The 23,143-nt window shown below is 41.9% G+C and overlaps 1 protein-coding gene across 3 annotated transcripts in view; it reads left to right on the top strand.

Moving 5' to 3' along the window:
• The first annotated feature begins 7,772 nt into the window (after positions 1–7,772).
• The window catches only part of Htr7 (5-hydroxytryptamine receptor 7), an 83,471-nt gene continuing 68,100 nt past the window's right edge, over positions 7,773–23,143 (top strand). For all 3 annotated transcript variants that reach the window (XM_050160458.1, XM_050160473.1, XM_050160467.1), the window contains exon 1: positions 7,773–10,501. In XM_050160458.1, coding sequence (XP_050016415.1) covers positions 9,954–10,501 — 548 coding nt within the window. In that variant the 5' untranslated portion in view covers positions 7,773–9,953. The remainder of the gene's footprint in view (positions 10,502–23,143) is intronic.

Here is a 23,143-nt window from a genome sequence, read left to right as displayed (position 1 = left end):
ATCCAAAGGAAATGCCTAACATTCTAACCACTGTAGATAGGATCACCTGCCAGAAAACACTCACCAGGACACCCCTAGAAAAATGTCGGCCACAGGGGTCCTAAACCTCAGAAACCCCTCACCCCCACCTTTACTACTACAAAAACCCAATTCTAACTGAGTTCAGGGCACTCTGCTTATTCTAATATGTTGGACATGCGGAGAGACTGAGTTTGCAAACTTGCATAAAATAAAGGCTCTTTGCTTTTGCTTTTACATATGGGACTCCGTCTCCTTGTTGGCTTTTTGCGGGGACTTCACAGATTTGGGCATAACATTTATTTTGTTTTATTTTTAATAATATAGTTTAATTACAACATTTCTCCCTTCTCTTCCCTCCCCAAAAATTCTTTCGCATACCCCTCCTTGCTTTCTTCAAATTCATGGCCACGTTTTTCACTAATTGTTATTGCATACATATATATATATATGCATATATATTACTAAATATAGCCAGTTAAGTCTGTATAGTGTTACTTGTATGTATGTTTTCAGGGCTGACCATTTTGCAATGGACAACAAATTGCTGTGCTCTTCCCCGGGGAGGGACAGTTCTCTTGCATCCAGCTTTCCTCAGCAAGAAGAACAAGTACTCTTAACGAATGAGCTGTCTTTCCCGATACTGTACTTAAATTGGACATTGTAATCCTAAGGGGAAAAGGAAAAAAAGTGACAGATCCATCCTGGTCAAAACTGCAGATTTTCTGGGATTAACAGGGTCTGTGTAATTTGGGATAGCCTGGAGTTCCTGACTTCTTCCCCAGCCTGCCAAGTGCTAGAATTAAAGTTGTGTATCATGATGCCAGGCTAGAAGCAAAAACTTTGTATTTTAAAGCACGCTATTGGAAAAGTAAAAGTATTGCTCAAAGAATTGGAAAAACCATTTGGAAATCATATATCTGAGATGGGTCTTACATCCAGAATGTGTAAAGAACTCTTACAGGTCAGCATCAAGACGCTAACAACCTAGTTTTAAAAGGGCCAATGGACTTAACCTTAGAACTTTCTCCAAGTAGATGAACAGTGGAACATAGGAGCTGGAGAGGACACTCAACTACCACATACTTACTTGGATGTCTATAAGTAAACAAATCAAAGTCGAGAAATTAGCAAGAACTGAGGACGATACAACGAGCTGGAAGCTTCACAGTTCCTTGTGAGAATGTAATATGGTGTAACTACTTCGGAAACATTTCAAAACATCTTAAACCTTTACACAAAGAGGGATCACAAGATCCAACAGTTCTGCTCACAAGTTTGTGCGATAACTAAAAAGACAAGTTCATTAAAAATATTACATAAAAGTTTTCACTATAGCATTTTCCTTAACAGTCAAGATGTGGAAACAGTCTACATGTTCAACAACTGATGCATAGCTAAGCCGAATTTAGGCTTCCTTCTTTCTTTCTTTCTTTCTTTCTTTCTTTCTTTCTTTCTTTCTTTCTTTCTTTCTTTCTTTCTTTCTTTCTTATGTATACAATATTCTGTCTGTGTGTCTGCCTGCAGGCCAGAAGAGGGCACCAGACCTCATTACAGATGGTTGTGAGCCACCATGTGGTTGCTGGGAATTGAACTCAGGACCTTTGGAAGAGCAGGCAATGCTCTTAACCACTGAGCCATCTCTCCAGCCCGAATTTAGGTTTCTTATTCATTGGGAAATGACTTAGGCACAGAACTATGACAAGTCTCAACATGGGAATACATTGGAAACATTTTTCAGTGAGAAAGAAACTGGATACCAATGGGCACACACTGCATCGTTCCGTTTATATGAAATGCCTCCAATAGAAAAAATCATAGAATTAGAAAGCGGATCAGTAACAAACTGCTAGGCACTTCAGCAAAGGAACTGGAGAGGGACCGCTTGACAGGCATGGGGATGAGGGTTACGTTAGCACGTTGAAGACTACACCTGATGATGGCATTACTGAGTGGTGACAGTTACACAGCTTGATGAATGTACTGAAAAATCACTAAATTGCACACTGTCAAGTAGATGATATCAGATTTCATGTTAATGAAAAAATCATATGCTTGTAGATTGTTAGGAGCATTCGGCAGGACCTGTGTGAAAGGGCCTTTACAAAGATGAAATGTTTAAGATCTCATTAAGGGCATCATTAAGAAATGAACATGTCTAATTGCTTTGATGGTAGGAGATCACTAATTTTGAACACCAATTAAGCAAAATGTTACCCCTCAGAATGAATGACACTCTTCTCAGTAGTAAATTTATATTACAAACAATTACCCTGTACTATTATATTTTGAATTTCAGTTAAAATTTGTGGAAACGTTTTCTCTCTAGCCGTTGAAATGCCTAACAGGTGTGATTTCTCATTTTGATCTGGAGAGACTAAAATATTAGCTGTTTGGCTAGTAGTATGTATGAATATATCTGTAAAGGTATGTTTGCATCTATGTGTGTATATGTATATATGGTATATATATGATTATAAAACTTGCTATATAAAAGACCTACTCACTTTGGAAGTATTTATATTTGCCCACAATTCTTTTTGGGTAAGAATATGAATCAAGCTGAATATTATTTCCAGTTAGAGGATTCAATGCAGAATTCTATACTATACATAATAATACTAATTAATGATAGCAAAATGAGAACACCTGTATACTTCATTTCGTACTATGATTAAATAGTATGTTTTCCACTCTAAATCAAAGAAATACTGAACTACCTTTATAACTTAGCTAATATTTTACTTCTCACACTGTGCATTTTCAGTTTTAATGTGATCTATAGCACAGTTCTTTAACTTTTACATAAAAGACATCTGGGAGCAGTTAATCCTATTACAGCATTTGTCTTTAGTTGTTTTTTTTTTTTTTGTTTTTGTTTTTTGTTTTTCGAGACAGGGTTTCTCTGTAGCTTTGCTGCCCGTCCCGGAACTAGCTCTGTAGACCAGGTTGGCCTCGAACTCACAGAGATCCGCCTGCCTCTGCCTCCCGAGTGCTGGGATTACAGGCGTGCGCCACCACCGCCCAGCATTTGTCTTGAGTTTTTGTGCTGTTCTGCAGCTCCTCTCCCGGACGGACAGCATCAGATGCTCATAGCATCCCTCCAGTCCTGGCAATGGAAGATGTTTCTAGACACTGCTGAAAGTGTACCAGAGGACAAAATCCTTGACTAGTAACTGAACACTTGTGTGAAGCAATGATGGGCCAGTGTACTGGTGATTCTAAAGATAAGAATTATCTCAGAAAGCCAGATGGGAAGGAAAAAGAATCATACCTGACTATAAGAAATACAAGGTAAAAAAAATAAGGCCTTCAGGGAAAGACTCTTTTTTTTTTTTTTCTCTTAAGACATGATTTCTCTGTGCAGCTTTGGAGTCTGTCCTGGAACTCACTCTATAGACCAAGCTGGCCTCAAACTCACAGAGATCCACCGTCTTCTGTCTCCAAGTACTGGAATTAAAGGCATGCGCCACCACTGCCTGGCCCAGAATAAACTCTTATTCCCTTTAAGATGAGAGCTGTGGCATTTGCATCAGCACCAGCTTGGCAATTTTCATTTCAGATATAATGTTTGAAGAATACAAGAGTCCCAACATGTTAAAAAAAAAAGCTTTGGAAGATATAGTTAGGTGTATGCCATACCCCAATTCTTCAGTGAAAGCCCCTCTTTTTTATTTTCTCTTTACCACACATTCCGGTAGCTTCTGCCTGAAGTGCAGGCTCCTTTTGGAGCAAAAACCCCCTAAATGCCACCTGCTACTGTTGCTTTTCCTGTTCCCCCAGCTCCACTGAGATTTCTTGAGTTTTCCTTCTTTGTGGTGGTTTGAATGAGAATGACTCCCACAGGCTCACACATTTGAATACTTGGTGGAGTTGTTTGAGACAGGTTAGGAGGTGTCACCTCTTGAAGGAACTAGTTGTGCCATTAGGGGCGGACTTGAAGTTCCAAAGCATGCCTATCATTCCTAGGCGCTCTCTCTCTCTCTCTCTCTCTCTCTCTCTCTCTCTCTCTCTCTCTCTCTCTCTCTCTCCCTCCCTCTTCCCTCTCTCTCTCTCTCTCTCTCTCTCTCTCTCTCTCTCTCTCTCTCTTCTCTTTTTCCTCTTCCACCCACCTCTCTCTGACTCCTGGTTGTAGATCAAGATATGAGCTCTCAGCTGTTTCTTGTTCTGCCACCATGGACTCTAATCTCTTGAGACTGTAAGCAAAGTTAAATGTTTTCTTTTATAAACTGCATTGGTCAGGTGTTTTTATCATAGCAATAGAAAAGTAACTAAAACATTCTTCTTCAAAGCATAGTCTTTCTCGGACTATCTCTGGACCATCTCTGTGTCCAGTCTTTGCTGGTTCTCCCTACGCACTCCCCTGCCTATTTCTCTCTACTGCTCTTATGATATTTTCCCTTGAACTTTTGCCCGCTTACTTGACATCTGCCCTTGAATATCCAAAATAATCTCAAGTTAAAATTGCCTTTTGGCTACTCTCATTTATTGGTTTTAATTTCTCTTTTTTGTTAGATGTGTCCTATGGAAACTGGTAACACTCTTTGTCCTTTGGCGGTTTTTTTTTTTTTTTTTTTTTTTTTTTTTTTTTTTTTTTTTTTTTTTTGTCCATGGCTTTCCTTGGATAGTGTCTTTGTAGAATTTCCATTGTTGAATAGAATTCCCACTAGAGGGCGCACAAGTATCACTTTTATGTAAAAGAAAACAGGCCTAGTAAGGGAAAACTGAACAAGTAAAGTAAGTGCTTTTGAATATATCTGTTCTCCGACTCTCCTTCCTTCCCTCCCTCCCTCCCTCCCTCCCTCCCTCCCTCCCTCCCTCCCTCCCTCTCTTCTTTATTCAATTCTTCCTTTCTGATAAGGTCTTCCTCTGTAGTCCACCTGGCCTGAAACTCACCGTGTAGGCCAGACTGCCTTAACATGTGATGATCCACTCAACTCTGCATCCGAAGTGTTGATGTTCCAGGCATGGGCCCCCATGCTCACCTGTTCCTTGATTTTCTAGTCATCTTGATCGGAAGAGTTTATTTTTCATTTTAGACAGGGACGAATGCAGCGCTGACTGGCCTGTAACTCTATAATATGTAGAGCAAGCTGGATTGGAACTCAAAGGGATATCAGAGGTATGTCTGTCTCTGCCTCCTCAGGGCTGGGATTAAAGGCATGTGCCACCATGTCCGTTAGAAGAAAAAAATTAAAGATTACAAATGTAAATTTTATTTGCATAGAGCATGATCAGTTAGTTCCTCAATGGAAGTAAGTATATTGTTTAGTATATTAAGATTTAATGCAAATAAAAGTAACATGATTACATGCCTATGTCTTGTCTGGACTAAAATTCCTGTGACCTCTGCGGGTGCCAGGCATGCATGTGGTACGTAAACATGCGTTGGAGTAAAGCACTCATACACATAAAAAGAGAAGTAAATGGAAAGGTAAGATGTAATGCAACAGGAAGTGCTATAACAAGGACACAGGAAAAGCTCCCTAAGAGCCCAGGGGGGAAAATGGGAGGAGCTCTGGTGACAGGGATTGTCACAGGAGACATTTGTGTATTCTGGACCAACTGGCTTTCATCACAGAGACGCCCGAGCATGTCTCTGGTGACAGCTTTGTGTCCTATTTCTAGAATGAATGTTCTGTTATCTGTTACTGCCGTAGAGTCTTTCTAGCGGCCTCAGGGCAGGTTTTAGATATTTACATTTTACATACAGAAATCCTGGGGCAGGTTTAGCACCTCTAATATGGAAATCTGAAAACCAAAATGTTCCAAAATCTGAAAGTTTCTGAGTGTCTGTGTATGGTAGAGAAATCCCACGGTTAAAAAGCAGGTGCACTAAAAATATTATACAGAATTACCGCTAGGCTCTGGAGTTAATGCAACATATGAGGGAGTTTTGTGTATCGACTTGAGACCCATCCCCAAGATATCTGTATATGCCTAGAGAGATAATCAAAATCAGGAGGGATCTGAACTAGAAAGGGACACCCCGCCCTCTAGCATTTAGCACAGTGCCTACAAATAGGGAACAGCTACATGGTTATGGGAGGATTCAAAGGATGTGTTGGGAATGGATTCTTACTACACATACAGAAATGCAAAATCTAGAAAAACATCGGAAATGGGAAGTTGTTGGGTCTCAGCCATTTCAGATAAGAGATACCCAACCTATACTATACCCATTTAATATTTTCTCATCTATTTTTGGGGCCAAAGGAACCCACCTTATTAGTTTATTTGAGTTGGGTAAGGGGCATTAAAAAGAAAGACCAAAAAATTTGGACAAGCAAAAGACTAGCCTTGCACCAAAGAAGCCTGCTGCCTTGGGCCTGGGACCCAATCATTGGAACCCCAGCAGGCATTCTTGAATTAACAGTGAGTTTCTATGAGCCCTTTAGCACAGGCGGCTTTAGCCTATGCTTGCTCCTTGAGAAAGGATGGCTAGGTTGTCAGAATGTTCTGATTTATGGGAAAACAACTGTCCCAAGCGTATGTCCTGTGTACATCCATATGTGGGTCTGCATAGCTATGATGAAGGATGTGCATTTGGACGAGCCAGATGAATACCTAGAGAAGGAAGGGCACCTAGCAAAGATGAGCATTCACGCTGCACAGTGATGCTCTTCCGCACTCCCCCAGAGCAGATTCCAGAGCAGGAGATGGCCGGCTGGAAACCCCAGAAAGCTGCATTCTCGGGCTCCCCCACATTGATGATTTCACAAGGATGACTTCACAGGCAATGAGACCGGTTGAAGATTGGTATGCTCTAAAGCTGTGGTTTCTCTTAATGAAAGAAATAAAGGGGATAAAAGCTGAAGACATGATTTGATTTAGATGCCAACATTTCAGTTTTCTCTAGGATAAGTGGCAGAGGGAGGAGGCAGGAGGCGTTGGGAAGGAAGCAACACTTGGATACACATGTTAAACAGGCAGGAGATGGACAGCGAAGTCACCTGAGTGCCTCTGCATTTTGGAAATATTTTGTGGATCTATACCTTTAATTTTCCTTTGTAAGAAGAGCATTGAGAAACAGACACAAGATTTTAGCATTTTTATTAGGACACAATTATTGGTTCATGAAGGGCTGGAGGGGAACGGCAAGAATTCCAGATTGTTCTGTCAGAATTTCAGAATAATACAATGATAGATGAAACATAGATGAAACGTAAAGTCAACACAAACAAGGTGATGCCGTGGAAGCCAAGAATCTCGATAACCGTGTTTATGCATTGTGACAGCTTATAAATTAAAAATCTAGCAGATCCTAGGAAACAAACCCAGCCGCCACTAGGACTAATATAATAGAGGTGACTCCTCTATAAAAGGGGGAGTTTGGGCCATGTGCTATATTGACAATGAAAAGGAAAGACATTTTGAAAATCGTATTTTATGATTACTCGGAGTGTCCATATGTCACATAATTTAGAAGTTGTTACGGACTGGACAGATTTTTTTTCTTATTAAATTCACATGTTGAAATCCTGCTGCCCAATGTAGTGGCGTTAGAGGGATTCTCTGGGAGGCGGTCAGGTCACACTGGACAGGGGCCCTAATGGGTGGGATTAGTCTCTTCATATAGGAGACTCCCAAAGGCCCCCTCACTGCAGTAGGAGGACAAAGCAAGATGGCTGTCTGTGAATCAGGGATTGCCGCCTCATTGAGCAACCAGTCTGTTGGCCTTTGTCTTGTGTTCTCTGGCCTCCAGAGCTGTGAGAAATTACCCCACCCCTGTAAAAGCTCGTTAGACATTACCCCACCCCTGTAAAGACTATGGTGTTTTTCTGTATCAGCTTGACTGAGCTAAAACAAATGTCACTGCCCTAGACAAGTGTGCACCTGAAAGATACATTGGCTGTAAATTTCTATGTAAAAACTACCAACCTCTAAATCTTTGTATAAATCCCCATTGTGAAATATTATTTAAAAGCACCGAGGCAGAATATATATGCTGAATAAATTGGGGGTAGTGGTGCACAAGAAGAAAGTGAATGAGTTCATATTCAAAGAAACAAAAGTGTCTTGAGTGATGATCCCCTTCAAGGATTTTCAGAAGCCCGAGGACAGGTCTAAACCTCAAAAGTGAGCGCTGCGGCATTTCGATGTAGCCACACAAACCTGGAGAAACAAACTTCTTGGGCTCTGTTTCGTCCTCTGTACATGGGTGAGCGGAAGGTTGCAGAGTTGCCTTCCAGGCACAAATTATTATTTTTCGTTTGGGAGCAATATAGCAATAAGTGAAGATGAAGAACCATCTTCTCCCAACATCTTCAGTGCTAGATAATTGTGTTTTGTGGCCTAGGCATTATCCATGCCACCTCTCACTCGATTGCATTGCTGTTTTCAGCAGAGGACAGCCCTAGACTGTAGATTCTAGCAAAGGTGCTCTGAACATCGGGCCACCGTTCAGGCCATCAATTTTTCTCTTTTATTTCTTTCAGTGTACAGGGGAAGATTATAGACCTGGTAATTAGCCAAGCCTGAGCTTGAAATACAGTAATTACTAAGCCAGTGGACTGCAATAGTAACTCTTTCCTTATCTGCCAAAATAGGGCTATTTCCTTGAAAAATGAGAGTATTATTCAGCATCCAGATCAATATATTTGAGTTTTTTTTCCTTCTTCTTTCTATTTTATAAGCCATCGGGGCCTAACTAGAAAAGAAAATATATTTGAATATTTTTGGAGTCCAAAGCTATAGAAATCACTGTGGCTTCCCATAAAACTGTCAAACAAATGGGATGAAGCGAAGTCTCATATCAATAGTAAGACGCAGCCTGCCACCGTGCCAGCGTGTGAATTCTGGAGGGGGTTTTAGGCAAGAGATAGTAAACCAACATTCACCTCCAGGATTACCTCGGCAGAACATTATAACCTGTCTTTCTCTGCATGTGTGTGCAAGACTTCCTGAACGTTAAGGGAAATTCAAGCCGCTTCTCGGTGTTGTGTATTTGGAAACCTTAATATGAAGGCAGCCAGGGTCTCTTTTCAAGCCAAGAGGCCTGTCTCTAGCCCTCAAGAAGGTTAGTCAGTGTTGGGGCCCCCAGAAAGCCGGTGCCCAGTGCCAGCCAGCCTAGCTTCCTCCCCCACTTTTTTCTTTTTTCCTTTTCATCAGAGCTCCTGCACCCACCCCATCTGTCTGCTTCTTCTTTTCCATCTTCGCTTTCTCTCATAAGTGGTCAAAATGGGAAACAAAAGTATCTATTTGTTGCTTGGTGCTCAAAAAGGCTTTTTTTAAAAAATATTTATTTCCTAATTTATTTTTTTATTAAAGGGTTTACAAACAAAAATCTCTAACAAGGTTCTTCGCCGGCTCATGCGCTGACCCCCCAAATCTTCTTGAAAAGCAAACCTCCCCCACCGGCTTGTCATTTGCTACGGTGCTGGGGGAGAAGGGGGGGTCTGCGGCAGGGCGAGCCGGGGCTGGGAATTGGCATCGTGTGGCGCGGCGGGGCTGCCTAGCAGGGGAAGCCCGTCCCAGAGCGCGCGGGGAGCTGGCGGCGGCCGGAGGCGGCGGCTGGGACGCGGCGCGGCTGCCGCAGGGGAGCGGCGGCGGCGGGCGCGAGGGGCGGGGCGCACTCCGCAACTTCGGCCGCGGTCGCCGGGCGGGCGCTCTCGGCCCTGGCGCGCGCCGCTGCGGGGCTGCGGTGCGGTCAGCCTGGCCCGGGCCGGTTCACCAACCCCGCGCCTCCTGCGCGCCCGTCGGGGACCGCTGGCGCCTCCCGCGGGGAGTCCTCGCCCACGCGTCACCCGCAGCGGCTGGGGGGACCCTGGGACGTGCGGGGTCGCCAGGCCGAGCCGGGCGCCCCCCAGTGGCCAGCGCAGGCCCCCATGGCTGGGCCGCGCAGAGCCGAGCGGGCAAGGTGAATCCAGCCCCGGGGCCGGCAGCCGGAGCGCTTGGCTGGGGTGCCGGCTCCATGGGCAGCGGCGCTCGGCACGATGATGGACGTTAACAGCAGCGGCCGCCCCGACCTCTACGGCCACCTCCGCTCGCTCATCCTGCCGGAGGTGGGACGCAGGCTGCAGGACCTCAGCCCCGACGGTGGCGCCCACTCAGTGGTGAGCTCCTGGATGCCGCACCTGCTGAGTGGCATCCCGGAGGTGACAGCTAGCCCTGCGCCCACCTGGGACGCGCCCCCGGACAATGTCTCCGGCTGCGGGGAGCAGATCAACTATGGCAGAGTCGAGAAAGTTGTGATCGGCTCCATCCTGACGCTCATCACGCTGCTGACGATCGCGGGCAACTGCCTGGTGGTGATCTCGGTGTGCTTCGTCAAGAAGCTCCGCCAGCCCTCCAACTACCTGATTGTGTCTCTGGCGCTGGCTGACCTCTCGGTGGCCGTGGCGGTCATGCCTTTCGTTAGCGTCACCGACCTCATCGGGGGCAAGTGGATCTTTGGCCACTTCTTCTGCAACGTCTTCATCGCCATGGACGTCATGTGCTGCACGGCCTCGATCATGACCCTGTGCGTGATCAGCATCGACAGGTAAGGGTCAGGCGGCCCGGTCCCAGGCTCCGCTGGGGATGTGCTGGGCGCTGAGCCCGCGCCAGCCTTTCCTGGGAGGATCAAGCCAGACTTCACCGTGGGATGAAGGGCTGAGCTTAAAATACAACCCCACACCCATTCCCTTACACCAACCAGGCAACTCCAAGCACAGACTAAGCACACCTTTAAAAGAAACCTTGAACTGTTTCTGATTTAGTGTAGTGATGATTCTAAGACCAGAGTTTTTAAAGCACCAACAATTCCACCAGGGGGTTCTTTTTTTTAATTATTTATTTATTTTTAAAAGAATTTGGTTTGGTGCTCTCTAGCTTGACAAACCATTGCTGTGACCCACAAAATAATTTCTCTCTTTAAGAAATCAGTTAAGAGGGAAAAGGCACCGTGCTTCCCAGACTCTGGAGGATGAAGTAAGGCCTTTGACTGGTTTTAGCACTGGCTTCTTAAACCCTGCACTCTTACGAATGCTAATTCTGAATTTTGTTCTCATGAAAGTCTGGTTTCAGTTTCCTGCAAGCTTACGGACTGGAGCCTTACTCCTGTCTTAAAGGCTGGTTCTAGTCTTTCGTCATATTCCTTGGGAATCTAGGACTCTGATCTCGAGAACTCCCCCAGTGGAGCAATGAAGCAGAGGTTGACCATCTTTCGGGGATGCTGGGGAAGGAAAAAAACAAAAACCAAAAACGCTGCTTTGGGGGTGGTGTAGGACCATCCTTGGAGTTTCTTCAGACTCTAAGAGTGTAGGATTTTGAGGTGGAGCTGCTCTTTGGCCTTAGGCATATGCAAATGACAACTTGGAGTATAGTTTTAATACTCTCTGGCTACAGAACAATTCGGTTTCATTTGTAACTGGAAAATATGAAACCTCAATACCCACAGTTGAATTCTGCTGGTGACTTCAACCCAGCACAGGACTATACCCTGTTGTGTTTAATGAAACAGAGAAATAGCTGCCTCTTTTCTTAGTGGACCGGCGGAACCTTCAAATGTGCAGCTCTTTCAGCCTGCGGAGAATAATTGATGCCTCTGCCTCTGAGATGACAGTGCCTCGGAGGATGCACAGGCGTGTAGCTGAGGTTTCTTCCCCATTTCTCCTTGAAAACACTGCTGTGCGTGGTTTGTTGTGTTTGAAATGTCTTTTATTTTGCTGCTTGACCAGCATTTATCATTACTAAAATAAAGGTAACGATAGGAAAGGGAATGTTTGTCAAGAAAAACATTGTAGTTGTATTTGGGTAGTGATTTAGAAAAAAAAATGATCCTGATATTTTTTGTCATGACAGGGGCTTCTGACAGCAAATAAGGAATTATTTTAAGTCTGGAGCATGAACTGCCGATGTGAGAATATTGTCACCAAAGTTGGCAGCTGAAGTTCTGAATTACTGTAGTTAAAAATGACAAAAACATATGCATTTACAGTCTGGCTGTGGCAACAGGAGCTCAGAGTGTGCACTCGATATACATAAGTACATCCACGAGTGACATGCACAGACACTGACTGCTCAGCCAACCAGAAACAGTTCTCCCATGACTGGAGTCCTTGTAAGTGGACCTTAGTGCCATAAAACAAATACCAATTCATGATGCGAGTGATGGAGTTATAAGCCTTTCTTCATCTTGTAATTGGAAAGTGATAAATAGCGTGTTGTGCTCACTTGTCCGCTGGTGTTTCTGTGGCTGTGGGCACATTCAGGTTCGGCTGAGCTCACCCTGTGATTCCTATACTTGGGCTAAAGGCATCCTTCACTCTGTGTGCCCATGCAATTTGGTACTATCAGGATATCCTGAAGACAGCATACAGGTTAATTCTTCTTGTCAAGATCTCAGCTTGTCAGTAACTATATCCTTGTGACTGTTACAAGTTATGTTACAAGTGACTGTTACAATGTAGGCTATATTTCATCTTTTGTTCCTCCAAGAATTGACTCATTGGTGAATTCCCACCTAAATAGAATTTTAGATCTGCATATTTTTTAGATAAAATGAAGAATTGATGAAATTGGCAGAAATACTGATTTTTTTCTCCCAAGAACTTTCAACGCTAAACGTTAGAAGAATTAAAAACACATTTATAATTAAGGTGAATTATTTCGAAAAAAGTAGTTCCTTCTGCTCTGCTTGGGACATGCCAGATGACACAGAATGTACCTTCAAAACAATTTACTCTTCGTCCATTACCCGAATAACTAAATGGTGGCATTGTACTTCACACGGGCAACCAAGGACGAGTAACACTATTCTTTTTGGCTCACACTATGCTATTGTATAATTTTGGATATCTGTTGGAGGTATAACTGGCTGTCCTACCATGTTGGACTACTTGCCCAGTGTAGGCAGAGACTACTCATTTATTTCGCTGGCATCCCAGACCCAAATAATCACACAGAAACTATATTAATTACAACATTGCTTGGTCAATAACTTAGGTTTCTTATTAACTAGCTCTTACATCTTAAACTAACCCATTTCTATTAATTTGCGTACCGCCACGAGGCTGTGGCTTACCCGGTAAGGTTCCGTACTGGTGTCTTTCTCCTTCGGCAGATACATGGCATCTCCCTGACTCTGCCTACTCTCTGTCTTAACTCTGTTCAGGTTTCCCCACCTGTCTTTGCTCTGCTAAGCCATTGGCCGAAGCAGCTTTATTTATTAATTGACGGTAATAAAACATATTCACGGCATACAGAGGGGAATCCCACATCTGCCCAGCTCTTTCTAATGCAAAACCATGTTATTCTCCATAGGCCTGAAAATTCCCATCCTGCACCTCTTTCAGAGAATGACTCATGTTCATTAAAAAAAGTAGTAACCATTAGATTAGAAAACTCTCTTTGCATCCTATCCCTTTGTAGTGTGAATTCCAATTGGTCTTAATAATAAAGACTCAGAGTCAGAAATTGGGGTAAATGAAGAAAGATAAGAGAGACAAAGGAGCAAGCCATATAGACACTTCTAACCTTGCCAGCTCCTCAGCCTGAAAAGGGGGTGAAATCCTGTCTTCTCCTGCCTTATAGTCATCTCCCCGCCCAGCCACATCACTTCCTGTTTCCTCCTCCCTACTGCTGGGATTAAAGGCTTGTGCCTACCAAGTACTGGGATCAAAGGCATGAGATCCCAAGTGAAGGGATTAAAAGTGTGTGCCACCACTGCTTGGTTTCTATGGTTAACTAGCGGCTAGCTCCACCCTCCGATCTTCAGGCAAGCTTTATTTGTTAGAGCACAAACAAAATATCACCATGTCCCTTCTCAAAGACTTAGCTTTTTATTAATGCTTATACCCTGGTCTGTTTTTGTCTTTTCTTCTCTACGAGGTCAACTTCAGTCTTAAATTCAACTTTCAGATGAATTTAAGAATTCATCGTTTTTGTACTTATTTCCTTCTCTGATTTTTACGCCACTTCATGGTTAAGCTCAAAGAACTGTCAACAACTGTATTTCCTTCTTCACTGTTCACTGTGTGAGTGCAGTATTACCAGATCTGCTGCAGTGTTTGATCTTGTCTCTCTAGTTTCATTTGCCCACCCCCATCCATTTCCTAAGAAAAATCTAGAATGATCTGTTATTATTATCGTCATCATCAGGGTGAACATAGATTTATTAATGAAAAGTGCTAAAGGACTCCTGAGAGTGAGAGAGACTGCAGGGAATGAACAACAACAAAAAAATCATAGTTAAGATAAAGTTAGGTACAATAAAATACACAAATTTTTCCTTTATTTTTCTTTCGAAACAAAGGCTTATTACATAGCTCAGGCTGAACTTGAATTCATAATCCTCTTGCCTCAGCTTTCCAAATGTTGGATTACAGCTATGAAATGGCAACTGGCTAATACATACATCCTAAATGTCCACTACAACCCACGTGATCAACAGCCTAGGAAAAGATACAGTTTCGTCATCCTGCAAAGCTCCCTTGTGCTTTTCTTAGCAAGCTTCTTTTATAAAGTCATATAGACAAGGGTGACCTCAAACTTGCTGTGGAATCCCAGAGTGGCCTTGGACTCTTCATTCCCCTTGTTTCTGTTTCTAAGTGCTTGGATTGCAGATATGTGCCACCATACCTAGTCTTAAATTACCAAATATATAGAGTGTTAAAACACACGAAATAAACTTTGTTGTATTTGGAACTTATATAAGAAATAGAAGCATAAACTAGTGCAGAGAGGCGTGATGGACATTCAGTTCAGGAGAGAGATTATCTCGGGTGGATGCCATTGGGAATTGGCACACATCAACTGTACTGGGATATTTTTTTAATGTCTCAGACATAGATGCAATCTTATTATTATTTGTATAGCTTTTCACACACCTGAAATGTATTATTTATTTATTTATTTATTTATTTTTGGTTTTTCAAGACAAGGTTTCACTGTAGTTTTAGAGCCTGTCCTGGAACTAGCTCTTGTAGACCAGGCTGGCCTCGAACTCACAGAGATCCGACTGCCTCTGCCTCCCGAGTGCTGTGATTAAAGGCATGCACCACTATCGCCTGGCCTGAAATGTATTTTAAAACTTACATTTTGAAATACATACAGAACAGTGTACATTCTAAGTGTAGAGCCTGGTAACTAACAGAATCTTATCTTTATAGTCAACAGTATTGAAAAACTAAACGTAACAGTGTCAACCACACAGAGGTCTTGCCCTTCTCTCCTTCTTCACAATGTGCAATGGAACCTCTATTAGGTGATCGAGAGAGAATGAATGAAGAGTAAATTGTTTTGTAATTTTCATAAGGAAGCCAATGTCCTGAATTTTAGCATTATAACATAGTTTTCCTTGACTTAGAACTTGTGAAAAGGTAGCACTGGAACTCTATAATAGATGTTCTCTTTTGTTTGTGACAGGTGTGATTACGTAGTCTGGCTGACACAGTCCTCCTGCCTCAGCCTCTCTAGTGCTGGGATTGTAGGCACATGCTATTATGTCCGGCATTAACACTCACTCCTTTGAATCCTCCTTCTTAGTTTCATCATAATGTCCATAAGATTCATCGATAGTTTTAACCTATTAATGATTCATTTATTTTTATTTATGAGTTGTATCTCATAGTACAATGATGTAATCATTTGGTTTGTGTATAATTTAAATTTCTAGTTTCTGCTATTATCTATAAAGCTGCTCTGAATGTTGATTGCTAATCAAGTCACTCAGTGAATCTTGTATTAGTGACTTTTCTATTGCTGTGGTAAAACACCATGACCAAGGCAACTTTAAGAAGGAAGACTTGATTTGGGCTTGTGGTTCCAGAGGGATTAGAAACCATTATCATCATGGCAAGGAAACATGGCAGTGGTCAGGCATGGAGGCTGGAACAGCAAACTGAGGTCTCATATCCTGAACCACAACAGGAAACAGAAACAGCAAACCTGGAGTGATGAGAGTCTTTAAATTCTCAAAGCCCACCTCCAGTGACACACTTCCTCCAGCAAAGCCACACCTCCTCCTAAGCCTCCCCCAACAGTGCCATCAGATGGGAACCAAACATTCAACTGCCTGAGATTACAGGGAGCAGCTCATTGAAACAGATGCAAGGCAGACATATAGAGGAGGTGATTATTTTAATTCAGCTAAGGGATGAGCTCTGTATTATTTTTCTTATTATTGTGACAAAATATCTGATAAGCAATGTAAAGTAGAATAAGTTTGTCTTGGCTTATAGTTGGAGGGTGTGGTTCATCATAGTGGGAAAGGCATGGTGGACAGGACATAAAACAACAGTTCACATGGGTTTCACAGTCAGGAAGAAGAGAAAGATGGATAGTGGCCTTATTACTTTCTCCTTGTAATTCAGTCTAGGTCCCTAGTTCATGAGATAGTGTTGCCCAGATTAATGGCGGGTCTTCCCTTTTCAGTTAAAACTTTCCAAAAACATTCTTACAGACATGTCCAGGGGTGATACTAAATTCAGTCAAGTTGACAGGTAAGATAACAATCAAATTCATCTTTCTAATTCCAAATCCAAATATACTACTTAAATCATAATATTCCACTTCTGGCTCCTAAAGTCTAATTTTTATCTTAATGCAAAATACATTTAATTCATTTGTAAATGTCTTCATAGACTTAACAGTTGCAACACTGCTCAGAAGTCCAAAGTCTATTCTGAAACTCAGAGGAATGTCTTAATTATGATTGCCCAACAACAACAGCAGCAACAACAAACACTGTCTATGCCTTGAATATACAATGGGAGAAAGTAAACATTCACGTGCCAAAACAGAGAACTAGGAGGGATAGTAAGGAATAGTCAGTCAGATTAGAACAAGACTGAAAACATTAAGGACAAACATCTAACCCTTTAGCTCCATATCCGCCATCTGGGACTCATGATGGAATCACCTGGGCTCCAGCAGCCTTAAGCAGTTCAGCTCCTCTGATTATGCTGCAGATATCACATACAGACTCTTTTATTGGTTAGGAGAGAGGCGGCGATCAGTTCCATTCTGTGATTTTAGCTTTTGCTGCTGGATGTCCCATGTTCCTGGCATCTCTAAAATAGTGGAGTCTCCACTTTTCTTTTTTTTTTTTTTTTAAAGTACACGTTCTTTTTTTTTAAAGTATTCTATTTATTTGTTATGTATATAATATTCTGTCTGTGTGTATGTCTGCAGGCCAGAAGAGGGCACCAGACCTCATTACAGATGGTTGAGAGCCACCATGTGGTTGCTGGGAATTGAACTCAGGACCTTTGGAAGAGCAGGCAATGCTCTTAACCACTGAGTCATCTCTCCAGCCCGAGTCTCCACTTTTCACCTTTCCAGTTTTATGAAATGGTGTCCTAGGCCTTCTTGGAGGAAATCCAACTTTGCTACACATTGCCTGGTCTTGTTTGCTTTCTGGAACCTCAGTGAAAGCCCTTGTGACCCATTCCTTCTTGTATCTTTTCATGCCTGAAAAACTGATACCCTGAACATGGCAATGCCTCTTGAGATGTAGCATGGGACCCTTGGAATATAATTGCAGCAGCTCCTGCATGCCATTGAGGTTGACCCTGGGAAAGCACTTTTCTGGATGGTCATTTTGGAACAGAAGGTTCCTTCACCAGCATTCTCTCTCCAATCACTGACTTTTTAAATGTATTTGTATTATTGTAGCCTGGAGCCTTCAATGGATGGGGGTCTTACCCCAGAGCACCTTCCTATTAGAGTAGTGTAGGGTGAGAGGTTCCTCTTTATGGCACTAATCACCTCAACAATTACAGCTTATTTCTCGGCACCCTCCTTCTTTGTAGTTTTCGGCTCTTTCATGCTCCTTTCTTCACTAAGTTGCATCTTTCCTGTCTTTCTGCTTCACCTTTTTTTTCTCACTGTAGATCTGGATAAGAGCAGTAACTGATAGCTATGTCTCAGTCTGTTTGTTTGTTGCTTTTCCTTTCTTGAAATTTCATCTACCATACAAATTCGTTGATTATTTTAAAATTCATCCTCATTCACTTGCTCAGGACAGGCAGAATGATGTCAGGTTCTTTGCAAGAATATAACATGAATGGCCTCTAACCTAGGTCCTGATAGAATTCTTGTTTCACTCTGAAACCTCATGAACCAATGTGTCAACTTTCCACAGTTCTCTTTGCATTCTGGTCCTCCAGACTCTTCCTGGACTGACTCACTGAGCTCTATTGACAGCATGCTAGGGCTTCTTTAGCTTGAAGTTTCAGGTGCTTCCATTCTCCCCTGCAGATTCGTTCTAAATACCTAGGAACTACGTTGTCAGATTTATCACAACAATTGTGCTTCTGCTACCAACTTTCTTGATTAATTGTATTTCTTGTTGCTGTGGCCAAATACCTGAAGAAATGCAATTTAAAGGAAAGTTGTTTTATTTTGAGACAAGGTTTCTCATTAAACTTGGAGCTCACTAACTGGCTAGGTTGGCTGGCCAGGCTTAGGGATTCAGTGATCTCTGCTTCCTGAGCCACACCTGGCTTTTCTTTAACCTGGGTGCTAGGGGTTGAACTCAGCTCCTTGCACTTGTTTGGCAAACACTTTTCTGGCTAGGCCATTTCCCATGCCCCGAGAATGGGTTTAGTTTGAGAGGGCATAGTTTACTGTAGTGTGAAAACCATGCTCACAGCATCATGATACAGCTGGTCCCATTATGTTCTCAGTTAGGAAACAGAGAGATGAATCCTGGTCCTCAACTTACCTGCTCCTTTTCTATTAAACTCAGCATCCTAGATCATGAAATGTTGCTGACTCTATACAGGGGATCTATCCTTTTCAGTTAAACTTTTCTTGAAACACCATTTTTTTTGATGCAACTGGAAAATATTTCCATTGTGATTTAAAATCATTATTGACAATAAAGGTGAACATGGCAAGCTGTCCCCTTAACTTGTGCTTTACTGCTGAAATGCTACCACAGATAGCCCTTTCTAGGCTGTAGCCTTCCTAGGATTTCAGCTCAAAGACTTGGGTGTTCCCAGTGACTTCTTTCTCTGACTTACTTATATTTTAGTCTCTTGAGAACTGTGAGACTGTCAAAACTCCCACTGGAAACTTTTGGTATGGAAGCTCTATCCTTCTTAGCCTCCTGCTCGCCTCTGTTCCAGAATTCAGCAAATGTCTTGAGTGGAAAGCCAGATTAGTGTCTGCATGGTTTTCTAGTTCTCCATTCTCACTGGGTTCTTGGTCTCTCAAGTCTCTAATTTTTGTCTCTCTTGTCCCAGACGATTGCCAAAAGCTTTTCTGGTGTTTTTGACTCTTAAAAGCAGTTCCTTGCACACTCCTGCATTGCTGGTGGAAGTGCAAACTGGTACAGTCTCTTTGCATATCAGTGTGGCAATTTCTCAGAAAATTAGGGAACAACCTTCCTCAAGACCCAGCAATACCACTTTTGGTATATAACCAAAGGATGCTCAACCATGCCACAAGAACATGTGCTCAACTATGCTCATAGCAGCATTGTTTGTCATAGCCAGAACCTGGAAACAACCTAAATGCCCCTTGACCAAAGAATGGATAAGGAAAATGGAGTATTACACAGTATTTACACAATGGAGTACTACACAGCAGAAAAAAATAACGACATCTTAAAATTTGCAGACAAATGGATGGAATTAGAAAACATCATTTTGAGTGAGGTAACGCAGACCCAGAAAAGCAATTATCATATATACTTACTCATAAGTGTTTTTTTTAACATAAAGCAAAGAAAACCAGCTCACAAATCACAATCCTAGAGAACCTAGACAACAATAAGGACCCTAAGAGAGACACACATGGATATAATGCACATGGGAAGTAGAAAAAGACAAGATCTCCTGAGTAAATTGGGAGCATGAGGACCTTGGGAGAGGGTTGAAGGGGAGTAGAGAAAAATGTAGAGCTCAATAAAAAAAAAAAAAGCAGTTCCTTGTTTAGGCTCTTTCCTGGATCCTCAGCCCTTTAAGCCTGACCCAATTTTGGGTAATTACTCAAGGGGATTTTAGCCTACCTTCCTGTCTTCTACAGTGCTTTTAGTCTTGAAGTCCTACTGTTTCACAGCTCTGTGATACTTACAAGAAGGTGTGTGAGCACTTTGTATTGTATCAGACTTTTTGCAGTTTTTTAAGTGGAAACATTGGTCTGAAACATCTGAAAACGTCATTACAGCTAAAAGTGAATGTGCCTGAAATAGTTTAAACATACAAATATAGAAATAGCACAATGTAAATTTCTTGTTTAAAACCCATTATTGACTTTTCGTTTTACTCGGGGAGGAAATTAAAACACTCTAAGCATATCTACAAGGACGTGATTTGTCTCCGCCTTGCTTCTCCACATCGTGTAGAATATTATGTTTTGCTCTCTACATTCTTGATTGCGTATTGTTATATTGATTTTTTGTTATGTTTTGTTATTTTTCCAAGATACTAAATGCTTTCTTGTATCAGCCCTACTCCAAGAAAAACCATTAAAAATATCCAGTCATATTCTGCATACCAGCATGTAAAGATGTTATGTTATGTGAATGGGTGTTCTGCCTACATGTGTGACAGTACACCATGTGTGTGTTGAATCACCTGGGATTGGAGTTACGGACAGTTGTGAACTTTCATATGGGTGCTTGGAATTGAACTTAGGTCTTCAGGAAGAGCAACCAATACCCTTAGCCCCTGAGCTATCTCTCCAGCCCCCATCACAACATTTCAATCAGTGATGTGCTGCATGTGTAATTTTAGTCTCATAAAATTATATCACCTTGGGATGTTATAGCCTGTCTTAGGGTTTTCTTGCTGTGAAGAGACACCATGGCCATGACAACTCTTATGAAGGGAAAACATTTAATTGGGGTGACTTACATTTGCAGAGGTTCAGTCCATTATCATCATTGTGGGACATAGCAGCATGCAGACTGACATGGTGATGGCTACATCTTGATATACAGGCAACAGGAAGTGGTCTGAGTCACTGGGTGGTATCTTGAGCATATATGAGACCTCAAAACCTGCCTCCACAGTGACATATTTCATCCAACAAGGCCACACCTCCTGATAGTGCCATATATATATTTCTGCTTTTGATTAAGTTATTGTGTTTATGTAGCTCACTTAAAAATGTAATATATAATTAAGAAATATAGGTTAATAGGTAATCAACTATAATAGTCAAACTTGTAGTCATGTTAGGTTTTCTAGATATACAGAGATATATTTCAGTTAGATAGGCATTCTTCAAACCTTTCAAAGACTACAGAATATGGCATTTAAAATGTTTAAGAACTTAGAACTTTTCATGACACATCTGCTCCTTGCAGCACCAATTACTTCAAGAGGAAGATGGGCATCCAAGAGGCTCCTTATGAAGTTGGTTACCCATTGGGGCAAGAAACTGCTCTTGCCTGGATTGCTTGATGAACTGGACATGTAGGACTCACAGAAAAATGACTGCTGAACTTGCCTAAAGGTGAAATTGTTCTTCAGGGTTCTTGCTACATGAAATAGTCAGCCAGACATTCTGCAGAACACAGAAGAAAGTGACTGACAAATTGCCAATATAGGTGGAAGTGTCTTTGAAATTTCCTGCTTTGTGGAAAAGTCTGCTGGATACCATGGGCCTGTAGGCTGAAGATGGATGTCCCAATGGTACAGAAAAACTTTGGTGACTGTCCAGGCAGCGGGATGTCTCTGTCAATTCTAGAGTTTCAGGAGTTGCTTATAATGCACTTCCTGTTTACTTAAGTAATATTTATATCTTTCTGGAGTCTTTGATGGAGTTGAAGTTATAGTTATAGTTTTAGTTATGGTTATAGTTTTTATAGTTATAGTTTTTCTTGGTTATGATAAAAGATAAAGTGGATATAAATATTCTAACTGTAATTCTTGTTTGATACCTGTTTTATTATATGTAATTTTACTATGTTAAAATTAAGGCCTTCCTTTTTATTTAAACAGAAAAGGGAAGGTGATGTGGGATTCCCCTTTGTATGCTGTGAACACAATTGGTTAATAAAGAAACTGTCTTGGGCATGAGCAGAGAATAGAGGTAGGCAGAGAAAACTAAATGGCATGCTAGGAGAAAGGAGGTGGAGTCAGGGAGAAGCCATGTAGCCCTGCCAAACACAAATGCTGGAACTTTACCTGGTAAGCCACTGCCACGTGGTGATACACAGCTTAATAGAAATGGGTTAAATAAGAAGCTAGAGCTAATAGGCCAAGAAGTTATTTAATTAATACAGTTTCTCTGTGATTATTTCGGGACTGAGCAGCCGGGAACCAACAAGTGTCCTCCTTACTACAGTGGGCATGGCTGTGTGCAGACAGACATGGTTCTGGTGCAGAAGCTGAGAGTCCTACATTTTGAGTAGGCTATACAAAGTGGGCTGAGTCACTGGGTAATATCTTGTACATATATGAGACCCCAAATCTCGCCTTCACAATGACACGCTTCCTCCAAGAAGGCCACACCTACTTTAGTAAGGGCACACCACTTAATAGTGCCTCTTCATTTGGGGACCATTTTCTTTGAAACTACTATGTGATCATTTTAATTTGGGTAAATAACGTGTTTCCATAGTGATGAAACTGACTGACAATGTACTCCTTGGAATGTATCTCTGGTCTCTGCTGCTAAGCACTGTTTGACTGTGTTTGTGAAGCTGAGTTCATATTTGAAGTTCTGTTCATTAATGGGTGTTTTTTTTGTTCTACCTATTTGTTTTTGAGACAGGATCTTGTAACACAGTCTAATCTGCCACTGAACTGGTAATTTACATGCCTCAGCCTCCCAAATGCTGAGATTACAGGCATGTACCACTATGTTGCATAGTAGTTGACTTTGATCTTAAGTTACAAAGCTTAAAAATGTCCACTTCTCCAGAACTTACAAAAACATACAGCACTGATTAAATCAAATTTTATATGTCATATCATTTTAACAATGAATATTGCAGAGTCATATACATAATGTTGACCAGAAGGAACAAGTACATAAGAGCAAATGCATGTGATTCCATGCACAAGAAAAGTAATAACAATGACATGTAGGGATGTGTGTTATTGGTGACTTAAATAAGGAGGGTATGTAGCTAAGGAAGACAAGAATAATTGTCATTTCTACCTGGGAAGAGATGGTAATCCAACTGACATGCTCCTGGGGTACTGCAATGTTTGCTTTCTGAACTGGAGTTGGAGTTAAAGCA

The sequence above is a fragment of the Alexandromys fortis genome, unplaced genomic scaffold (genome assembly GCF_014885135.2).
Source record: "Alexandromys fortis isolate MF-2015 unplaced genomic scaffold, M_Fortis_MF-2015_v1.1 scaffold_10, whole genome shotgun sequence".
Taxonomy (NCBI): Eukaryota; Metazoa; Chordata; class Mammalia; order Rodentia; family Cricetidae; genus Alexandromys; species Alexandromys fortis.
The sequence above is the reverse complement of the archived record's forward strand: the minus strand, read 5'-3'. Positions and strand labels throughout refer to the sequence as shown.